This window comes from Mustela erminea, chromosome 12, assembly GCF_009829155.1.
Source record: "Mustela erminea isolate mMusErm1 chromosome 12, mMusErm1.Pri, whole genome shotgun sequence".
NCBI classification, from domain to species: Eukaryota; Metazoa; Chordata; class Mammalia; order Carnivora; family Mustelidae; genus Mustela; species Mustela erminea.
In genome coordinates, this window is record NC_045625.1 from 65,193,976 (window position 1) to 65,205,111 (window position 11,136).

Genomic DNA, 11,136 nt, shown 5'->3' on the forward strand with positions numbered 1-11,136 from the left:
ACATAAACGGAGTTGATGAAGCTGTAATAGGGCGTGGGACTCTGTTGGAAAGAAGTTTTACCGTGGGTAAAATGCTAACAAACAGCATTGCATGCCCCAGAGAAAGCGATTGCAGCGAACTTCACTGTTGTCTTATTTTAAGAAACTGCCAGGGCCACCCCAAATTTCAGCATCCACCACTGTGATCAGACAGCAGCCGTCAACATGGACACAGATCTTCCACCAGCAGAACGATCATGTTTGCTGAAACATGATTTTGGTTAGCACTTTTTAGCAATGAAGTGTTTTTTTTATTAATGCCTGTACATTTTTTAGACATAAAGCGATTGCACACTAAATAGACTACAGTAGAGGGTAAACCTGACTTGTGTATGCAATGGGAAACCAAAAAATTTCTTTAATTCACTTCATTGTGCTATTGCTTTATTGCAGGATTCTGGAACCCTTAGTTGTAAGAAAAATGTCTAAAAATACAGATTATTTTTCCCAGTGCTAGACACATAGTAGATAGCATGCGATCACGAAATACATTTCAATGCGCTTCTATGGCGCACTTCCTTCCTGTCTTATCATGACAGTTAACAGGAGTTGGACATCCATTTCCTTACTGAATAGGCATAGACTTGTTTTTCTCAGCCAGACCCTTGCAAACTCATTAGTCACTTAACTGAATCACTGTGAGCTCACTGTTTTTAGTCAAACCAGTTAAGGTAGGGATACAAGTCTACACAATTGTCCAGATTTTTTTATTCTGTTAAAAACAAGATCTAATCAAGAAAACATCAGGATAGAAGTTATCGGCTTGGCCAACAAAAGCAAAACCAACAGGATCACAGTGTGCCCAGGTGGTGGGGGCAGGACCAGCCAGGCCAAACTCCAGGGCTTTCGATGAATGACCTTAAAGCCACAGCCCAACATCAGAGAACCCCCTAGGAGCCCCACCTGCTGTCACACCTGCAGAGCTACAGTCAGGTGAGGACCCCCTCCCCCCACTGGTGGGGCCAGTCCCGTCCTTGTGTATATATTGGGAGGCTTAAGTCAAAGTCAATGCTTTTAGTCCATCCTAGTGGCTCTAACAGCTCATAAGAAGAGGATGGCTTTTTACACAGATTGGTCTGTTCAGATGCTCATTTCTTTTCCCTTTCTAGGTTTTGAAATATGCATCCTTTTCTCTTCCTGCCCGTGCTTTGCTTGGGAATAGTCTCAGTTACTACAAAATTTGGTCGAAGTTTAGATGCTCAGTGGATCCAATAAAAGGCAACCTATGAGAAACTCTATGGCATGGTTGGGAACATCTAAGCTGTCTGGAGGGCCCCACAGAGAACATCCACGCTGGTGGGAGTTCACAGCAGAGAGGAGCCTCTGGAGGCCGCTCTTACCCAGAGAGGAAACGGGGCCCCGTGACTGTGCACGATGGGGACAGATGTCCTGCTGTGTGGTTGCTGGAGAGTAGCTCCCGGAGCATCCGCCCAGCCCTGGTCCAGGCCCCTCCTCCTCTCTGTGAGCACATCCACTTCGAGTAGGTGAGTTGGCTTTAAATAGAAATACAAATTGTAGGTTATATGTTTGTCTCTAGAGTGAAAGACGGAGGAGAGCAGTGTGGGAGAGGAATCGGAAAACACTCGAACGGCGGTGAATGCGTCGGTGACCTGGTGAGGGCGGCTGGGGTTCCTGAACCTTTTGTTCTCTCTCTCTTTGGTACTTCGCCAAAGAATTCTCATCCTTGTCAACATTCTACTTTCTTTTCCTTGAAGTCCAGTGAAGAATTTAGACACATGATGAATGACCTTAAAATCCAGAAGGACACAGAGGGGAAAGTGTTTGAAATACCCTTCTTTGCTGATTTCATTGTACCTGTGGACAGGAGACAGACAGCCGGGGTAAGTCCTATGAGTCTGAAGGATCCCTTCTCACCAAAAAAAAGGATGACTTCTTTCCAAAAGTAAAGCCGAAAAGAAAACAGCAGCTCTTCAATGGGTCCCTGCTGGGGAACAACACACTCTTGCTGTGTTTTACAAGAGTTTTCAGATTCATGGCCTGTTGGCAAAGCCTTGCTGTTTGTTGTTTAGGCTGAGAGCTTTCTAATTTGGTTTCAGGGTCGGTGTGCTTCTGGCTGGGCTTTTAGGGAAGCCGGTGCCCTCAAAGTACACAGGTTCCGGAAAACAGGCCAAATTGTGTCACTGAGTGAGCGGAACCCGCTGGACTATTCTTGGTCTCAAGGCAGTGAAGGCTGCTGTGGTGGCCTGATGAATTATGCCTTCCAGTATATTCTGAACAACGGAGGCCTAGACTCAGAGGAATCCTATCCATATTGTCCAGGGGTCAGTGGAGCTTTTCACGTGTCTCCGTCCAGCTCTGCTCCCAGAGTCACATGCTTTTGAAGAACACAGATACCATGTTTAATATTTGCATTTTATTTTATCTTTTTAAAAAAATTTTATTTATTTATTTGACAGACAGAGACCACGTTTTAAAAAGATTTTATTTATTTATTTGACAGACAGAGATCACAAGTAGGAAGAGAGTCAGGCAGAGAGAGAGGGGGGAAGCAGGCTCCCCACCGAGGAGGAGCCCCATGAGGGGCTCGATCCCAGAGTGCTGAGATCATGACCTGAGCCGAGGGCAGAGGCTCAACCCACTGAGCCACCCAGGGTCCCATAATATTCACACGTTAAATGGTGGACCCTAGAGCTGCAAACTGTCAGGACTGTCATTAAACCAGACAAACCAGGCACAGTGCCTGCCTCAGTGGGGACCCCATGACTATTTTTATTTCTGTGTTACAGGGAGACATACATACCATTTTCTACAGGGTACAGATTTCTCTGGAATGAACCAGTTCTTAAGGACACTAGATCCTGAATAATTCATTGAACACATACAAGGTAGTTTTTCAATTTCAAAACAACCAATAGCATTTCAGCTCCTGGGATGCTTTACGACAAATTTGGCTTGGAAATCACTCACCTGTAAGCTGTCTTGAGCTCATGCTCCCCAGGAGGTGGATGTAGTGATCAAGTCTCTTCCCCTTTCCCTCTGAAAGGACGGACCCTGCGCATACAGACCCGGGAATTCCTGCTGCCAGCGCCACCGGCCTGGTGAGCATGCCTCTGCAGGAGGAGTCCCTTGTGCTGGTGGTGGCAGCTGTCGGCCCGTCCCTGCTGCTCTCTGTGCAAGCCTGGACACCTTCCGGTTCTATAAAGAGGGTACGCATCTGTCTATGGAGAAATAGAGGTAGAAAGATCGGAAAACCACCCTAAGATACAGCAGGAGTGACACCATGGTATGCAGAATTCAATGTAAAATTTGGGGGGCTGTGGATTTCACACAGTTCATCCTGCACCCATAACATTTATACCTGTTTCCGCCTGTCATGACTGGACCCAAATCCCCATGATTTAAAACACATTATCAATATATGGACATGGCTACATAATTTGATTGGTATAGCTTGCTATACCTTTTTCCAATTCTTACACCTTGAAAAATTTTAAAGAATGTTACTACTGAGATTAACACTGGAAAGGAGCCCTTAGGCAAGTCATTTTGTGTTCTCTGCTGTTTCCGTAGGCTCACATCCTTTAAGGAGAATCACAAGAGGTATTTTTTTATGCCTCTTGACTATTGTTTACAAAAGAGATTGCGACACTTTGTGTTTCTGCTAACATCAGAGGAGGGCCTAAACCCCTAGCTTACCTAAACAAAACTATCTGACTTTTAATCTTAGCTGGATTTATAGTGCAACTGAATTTGGATACGTCTCCCTTACTGTGGTTGATAGGCTGATAGGCTGCTACTATCGCATGTCACATGGGAAACCTCAGCCCAACATTAGATTTTACTTTCCAGGCATTTATTGTGCTCCAAACCGAGGCAGTGAAGACCTGAATCACGACGTTCTGCTGTTTGTTTATGGATCTGAAGGAGAAGAATCCGAGAACCAAAACTATTGCATTATCAAGAACAGGTATAGAGGGACGCCTGGGTGGCTCAGTTGGTTGGACGACTGCCTTCGGCTCAGGTCATGATCCCGGAGTCCCGGGATCGAGTCCCGCATCAGGCTCCCAGCTCCATGGGGAGTCTGCTTCGCTCTCTGACCTTCTCCTCGCTCATGCTCTCTCTCACTGTCTCTCTCTCAAATAAATAAATAAAATCTTTAAAAAAAAAAAAAAAAAGAACAGGTATAGAAAGCCAAGAATACTTATCTTGGACATTGAAAAGGGAATCCTTTTTGGAATTGGTGCTTAAGAGACAAGTCCCCCAACCCTTGAGCACACTTGTGAAATCCCAGAAGTGTTTATCCCACGTGGCGGAACACAAGCATATCATGGGACGACCACAGGAAGGTACTATCTCAAGGTGGGCGGGGGGGTCCTGCGATAGATTTCCACCACTGCATTTCTAAATTGGATTTTTAAAAACTCCTGCACACATCTGCCCCAAAGATTTTCCTTTTCCTGCTCCTGTTTCAGTTTTGTGAAAGGTCTGGGAAAGAAGGACTGTGTGCTGGGTTAGAACTCGAGCACGAACAGGAATGGCCTCTTCGGGTTCTTCCTGAATCTGTCCTGGCCTCTCGTGCCCTGCTCAGGGTCGGGTGTGATTGTTCATGACGGGAAATGTGTTTGTTCCTCTGGAATAATTGGCAAACCCTGGCTTCTTTCAACTGAGGCACGGACTGGGGCACACAGGGTTCCATGCTGATGGCCAAGGCCCTGGACAACCAGTGTGGAATGACCACCGTGGCCAGCTTTCCTGCTATGTGGGAGCTTTCAACCAGCAGGAATGCTAAGTGGAATTTGTGCTGAGGTTGTAGATTAGTAAAAAAGCCACAAGGTTTCTTTCTACAGCTTTCCCAGCTTTGAAGTCCCATGTGTGCGGCAAAGGCTGTCTCTGTACTTCGCAGTGCAGGGAGGGCACCTCTGCTATGGCAGACTCGTTTCCAGCTTGTTGGGGACAGAGGACCCCCTGGGCGCCCTCGCACCCGCTGTTTCCCAAGGAGCGTCGTATCCAGATAATCCATGTACCATTGTGACACATTTTGGGGTGTCCTCCCTGGCCCCCACAGTCTCTTCCTCTAAAACTCCCTGATATGTTTACAGACTACTAGCTGAGCTGGGGACTGTGGAGAGAGAAACCCAGTTAGTAACTGAGGGGTGGGAAATCTGCAAAGAGTAAGAGGACATAGATTAGAATGAGGATGAATAACAGGGGTGAAGGGGAATGGGAGGTCCAGGCTTCCAGCTAAGGAATGAGTAAGTCCCGGGAATAGAAGGCACAGCATAGGGAATATAGTCAATGGTGTGGTAATAGCACCGTAAAGGTACAGTGTGAGACTGACAGATACCAACTATCCTTGCGTTGAGCGTAGCGTACTGTACAGGTTTGGCAAATTATTGGGTTGTGCACCTGAAACTAATGTAACATTGTAACAATGTTACAGATGTAACAATCATTTATACTCAAAACAATTGGGCCACCGAGTATTCTTCCAGTGGAACACTGGCCTATCCAGGGATATACTAGAGCCCAGTCACATTTGGACTCTATAAAGAGTTAAAGTAGTAACATTTTACCTCCCTTCTACTTTGAAGTTTTTTATTAAAAAATAAAACTTCATACATTTTTTTAAAAAATGAAAATCCAAAAGTTATTAGACAAGTCTGTCATACAAAGGCTTTTACATCAGTAACGAGCGAAGTGGTAACATTCCTCATATAAAATCCACACAGTCAAATCCCAGCTTGGGTCTTCAAAGGTTCAAGTGTTTTTATTCCATATCATAAGATGTGGTCGGCTTTCAAACAAAATTCATCTTCTCGATATTCGGTTCCCAGTCAAGGCCTTCTGTACACCCTCATCTCACACGACAGGAAAGCTGGCCATGGAGGCGATTCCACAGTGGTTGTCCCGGTCCTTGGCCAACAGCATGTAGCCCTCCATGCCCCAGTTTGTACCCCAGCTGAAAGAAGACAGGGTTTGCCATTTATTACAAACAATCAATCACATTTCCCATCATGAACCATCACACCCGACCCTGAGCAGGGCACCAGAGGCCAGGACAGATTCAGGAAGAATCCGGAGAGTCCGTTCCTGTTCCTGCTTGAGTTCTAACCCAGCACAGAATTCTGTCCCCAGACCTTTCGCAGACAACGAATGGAAACACAGAAAAAAGAAGCTCTTGGGGCCAGATGCATTTCAGAAATGAGAAAATTTTCAAGTTGAGAAACGCAATGGTAGCAAAACCATGGCAGGACCCTAGCAAGCTACTGCCGTCATCACATGAGTATGTCCCTTCCCCCTTAATGGCATAAACACTTCAGGGATTTCAGAAGCGTGCTCAAGGGTTTGAGGATCTGCCTCCAAACACTGATTCTAGAAAGAATTCCCTTTTCAATTTCCAAGGTAGGTGTTCTTGGCTCTTTATACCTGTTCTTGACAATCCAGTATTTTTTGTCCTCCGATTCTTCTCCTTCAAAGCCATAGCCAACCACCAGAACGCCGTGATTCAGGCGTGTATTGCTGCAGCTTGGATCATAGTAAATGCCTGGAGAAGAGAGATTCCGTGCTGAGCAAAAACATCCAAGTGACATGATAACATGTGACAACAACCTAGTGACCACAGCAAAGGCGGCATCTCAAAATCCGGTTGTGATATCTATAGAGATAAATTTAGAAATCAGATCTTTTTGTTTAGCTAGGCTAGGGATTTAGGACATCATCTAGTACTACCAGAAATATATGTTGTCACAGTCTCTTTTGTAAAGAACAGTGAAGAGGCCTAAAAGAGCACTTGTTGAAACTTTGTCATTCTACCCTATGATGTCAGCCGAAGAAGCAGCAGAGAACAGAAAATTACTTGAGTCAAGGGGTTCTTTCCAGTGTCTATTTCAGTAGTAAAATTCCTTGGAAAATTTCAAGGTCCAAACATTGGAAAAAAGTGAAGTAAACTATACCAGTCAAGTTATGTAGCCCTTTAAATATATTTATAGGGGTGCCTGGGTGGCTCAGTAGGTTAAAGCCTCTGCCTTTGGCTCAGGTTATGATCCCAGGGTCCTGAGATGGATCCCCACGTCAGGATCTCTACTTGGCAGGGAGCCTGCTCCCCACCGCCCGCAACCCCGGTCTTCCTGCCTCTCTGCCTGCTTGTGATCTGTCTGCCAAATAAATAAATAAATAAATGAATAAAATATTTTTAGAAATTAAATATATTTCTGAAGTGCTTAAAAGCCTGGGGATATAGGGCACCTGGGTGGCTCAGTGGGTTAAAGCCTCTGCCTGCGGCTCAGGTCATGATCTCAGGGTCCTGGGATCGAGCCCTGCGTTGGGCTCTCTGCTTGGCAGGGAGCCTGCTTCCTCCCCCTTCTCTCCCTCTACCTGCTTCTCTGCCTACTTGTGATCTCTGTGTGTCAAATTAAAAAAAAAAAAAATTATTAAAAAAAAAAAAAAAAAAAAAAAAAGCCTGGGGATATGGGTCAAGTCATGTCAAATGGTGACAACAAGCACAAGGACTACATATACAGAATGAGCCACCATGCTAAATCCATACCCTCCTGAGTCCCACATACAAAAGAGCTCATCTTATTGTATGTCATGCTGGTTACCTGTATTTTCTGGCCAATTTTCTACATAGACAAATGCTCACCTGATTTATAGAACTGGAAGGAATACAGGCTTGAGTCTACAGCAGCAGAGACGGGCCCCACAGTAGCCACTGTGGTCATAAGACCATCCTCCTCATTTAAGACGTGCAAGAAGGTAGTCATATTGGCGGCAGATTTCTCAGGCCTGTATCTGCAGTAGTCATTCTTTCAAAGGTAAAGGGGAAGGGACTTGATTAATACCGTCCACCTCCTGGGGAACACGAGCTCAAGACAGTTTGCAGCTGAATGATGTCCAAGTCGAGTGTGTTATAAAACATCTCAAGAGGCAAAATATGATTGCTTGTTTTGAAATTGAGAAATGAGGCAATATCTATTTAATGAGACACTCTTTTGGTCTACTTGTGCATAGATTTTTCACTCTGGAGATCTGTACTGTATTTAGAATGATATTTGTGTTGCTGTGTGGCTGAGAAGTGGGAACACCTGTATGGTAACCCTCTAGGTGGAGAACTGTGCCAGGCTAACAGATTTTAATCTGTTCTGACCATGTGCAGATACAGAGTCTACAGTCTAAAATGAGAATTTGAAATATAGGCTTTGTTTTACTGAATATACTCAACTTGATAAAAGATAAGGAAGTCTGTTTACCCTTGCAAGATACGGGTAGGATTCCTCGGATTCTAGGCCTCCGTTGTCCATAATATATTGGAAGGCAAAATGTATCATGCCACCGCGGCAGCCCTCATTGCCTTGAGACCAAGAGCAGTCCACGAGGTTCTGCTTGCTCAGTGACACAAGTTTGCCCGTTTTCCGGAACATCTGTCCTTCAAGGGCACCAGCTGCACTAAAAGCCCAACAAGATTGACACGGACCCTGAAAACAAAATGATACAGCTCTTAGTCTACAAAGTTAATAGCAAGACTTGACAAAAGCCCTGACATCTGAAAACTCTTCCAAAGCATAACAAACTGTATATGGTTTCTCAACTTCCATCACGAGGGCACTGGTCCATCTTGGCTTTGCTCTTGGAAAGGGAGCAGCTGAGTACTGTCTCACCTGTTCCTTCACAGGGGTCACGTAGCCTTTCTCTCTCCAGTCCACAGACGAGGGGATCTCTGCAAAGAGAGGTGCTTGGAACACGTTCTGTTCCTCTTGCTTCTGGATTTTAACGTCACTCAACACCTGTTGGAATTCTTCACTGGTCTTCAAGGAAAAGGAAATAGAATGTTGACAAGCATGAGATTTTTTGGAAAAAATCCTTAGAGGAAGCACAAAACATTCAGCAACTCCAGCTGCACTCACCAGGTCACCAAAGTCATTCATTGCCATCGTGAAGCTGTGTTTCCCTTGGCTGTACTCCTGGTTGTGCTGTTCAATCACTTTCAGATTCATCTCCCACACTGTTCTCCTCCGCCCTTCTTCATCCTGGAGACAAACATGCAACCCATCCTGTTGATTTCTATCTAAGCCCAGCTCACCTGCACCAAGTGGATGTGCTCACAGAGGGAGGAGGGACCTGGACCAGGGCTGGGCTGATGCTCCAGGAGCTGCTCTCCAGCAACCACACAGCAGGACATCTGTCTCCATCATGCACAGTCACAGTGCCCTGCTACCTGCCTGGGTACCAGTGGCCTCCAAAAACTACTCTCCACTGTGGACTCCCACCAGCATGGAACATTCCCTGGGGTCTCAGTGGACAGCTCAGATGTTACCAACCTTGTGGTATAGTCTCTTGTGGGCCGCCTTCCACTGGGACCAGCGTGCATCTAAGCTCTGATCGAGTTGTGGAGCAGCTGAGGCTATTCCCAGGCAAAGGGCAGCCAAGAAGAGAGAAGGATGCATGTTCCAAAACCTAGGAAGGGAAATGAAATGCGTTTTGGATTAGACCAAATCATCTAAAGAGCCATCCTTTATTCTGAGATGTTAGAACCACTCTGGTACAGTAAAGACATTGCATTAATCCTCCCAAGTGTTTCCACGGGGCTGTGGAGAGGTGGCGCGTGCAGGGGGCCTGCTGGCCTGTTCCCCGCCCTGCAACCCGCAACCCACCTGCTGCTTCCAGAGCATGTAGATGGCAATACAGGGAGTGACAAGCCCTGAGTCTGGGGTGTAGGGGTCAAGCTGCCATGCCTAGAGGGACCAGGCCCTGGAAGAGTGCCTCCCTGGAGCCCTAAACCCCTGGCCCCCAAGGCTGGTACCCACCTCCCCATGTTTTAAGGGGTAGCCCTTCCCTTCGGGTCCAGGTTGGGATCTCACCTGGGGCAGGTGCAGTCAGAGGTGCAGGTCGGAGGTGTCCAGTATGCCTGCTGATGGGTAGGAGACTGTCCATTTAAGCCTGGGATTTGGCCCTGCTGGTCCTGCCCCTGGCACCTGCCTGCATAGCAATTGGCTGAGCCTGCCTGTGGGCGGGGTCTGTGTGCCCTGGAGCTGGGGGAGCCTAGGGGCATGTGATAGCTGGGTCCCTACTTGTCCCAGGGGAGATTGTGCCTGCCTCAGGGGACCCGGGAAAGTCAAGTGAGAGGACTCGGGAAAGCCCTGTAGAAGGGGATCCAGCACCTTCCTAGGGACCCCGATCAACTAAATAACAGGAATTTATGTGTTGGCAGGTGGTTCACAAAAAGAGGCTCACAGGGAGCCCCAAGTGGGCATCACCCTGCCTATCCTCTAGTCTTTGGTTAAAATCTCCCTGAGGGCTGAGAACAGGATAATCTAGTCTTATTGTTCCTGTTTATGCCAAGCAAAGGGGCAGCTGGAGGAAATAGAGCCCTCGGGGGATAGTTGTTATCACTGTTTCAGGAGGGGCTGCCTCTGCTCTTGGGAGAATCTGGAGACAATGGGCTATTGTCCAAACAGGGGATGCCCTGGGCAAGGCTCAAGTGCTTTCCAGCAAAGGGACTGATGGGAGGAGTGTCCAGGGAAGGTGTGGTGTTTTGGAATGTTCCTGTCCTGACTGCCCCCACGGGTATTCTTCCTCCCTCCCAAGCCTTTCTCAAAATCATCAGAAATGATTTACTTCCAGAAAAATATGGTTTAACAAAGGGAAGAAAGACGGAAGGTAGAAACTGCTTTTTCCTCCCCACTCTCTGCCTCATGGATGATTGTGTTTCTCAGTGTCCAATGTGCTTTTCTCGAGATTTAAATTTAAATGTTTTAGAAAAACAGCTCTTCTAAAGAGGAAAAAAAAAAAAGCATTCATCAGCCGACCATGAATTTTCCCTCTGATGACCAGTTTTGCTCTTCTTAGGAACACGATTCCACGCGTCTAGACAGTGGGTCACAGCCTCCTTCTCTGGACCTCCGTCTGTGAGACTCCCTAGTGAGCTTCCACACTCCTCATCTCCAGCCCTTCTCTGCTCGGGGAGGGCAGGGGAGAAAGGGGTTCCACACAGGGGCCGGGAGTCAGGGCAGGGCCGGCATGAGAATTCTGCCCCTCTCGGCTAGCCCCCCACCGAGGCAGGCTTTGCAGCACCCCTAGACTCAGTTTCCTTGTGCAGAATGTGGGGCAGTGATTTGATTTTCCTCAGAGGATGCTTGT

The 11,136-nt window shown here is 46.8% G+C and overlaps 1 protein-coding gene across 1 annotated transcript; it reads right to left on the bottom strand.

The window, feature by feature from the left end:
* Nucleotides 1-5,621: 5,621 nt before the first annotated feature.
* On the bottom strand, nucleotides 5,622-9,892 carry LOC116570442 (cathepsin L1-like). Its single transcript, XM_032307578.1, has 8 exons — nucleotides 9,858-9,892; nucleotides 9,318-9,453; nucleotides 8,904-9,026; nucleotides 8,658-8,804; nucleotides 8,250-8,474; nucleotides 7,643-7,805; nucleotides 6,427-6,544; nucleotides 5,622-5,959 (listed from the first exon to the last, which is right to left on the bottom strand). The coding sequence occupies exons 2-8, from the start codon at nucleotides 9,441-9,443 to the stop codon at nucleotides 5,860-5,862; spliced, it is 1,002 nt and encodes a 333-aa protein (XP_032163469.1). The 5' UTR covers nucleotides 9,444-9,453; nucleotides 9,858-9,892; the 3' UTR covers nucleotides 5,622-5,859.
* Nucleotides 9,893-11,136: the final 1,244 nt, after the last annotated feature.

Bases quoted from the DNA above. Each gene is read 5' to 3' on its own strand.
- LOC116570442 (XM_032307578.1), bottom strand. From the start codon at position 9,443: ATGCATCCTTCTCTCTTCTTGGCTGCCCTTTGCCTGGGAATAGCCTCA. The intron at 6,545-7,642 runs GTGAGCATTTGT...TCTCTTCTCCAG, and splicing joins CTTCCAGTTCTATAAATCAG to GCATTTACTATGATCCAAGC. The intron at 5,960-6,426 runs GTATAAAGAGCC...GTCTTCTTTCAG, and splicing joins TACTGGATTGTCAAGAACAG to CTGGGGTACAAACTGGGGCA.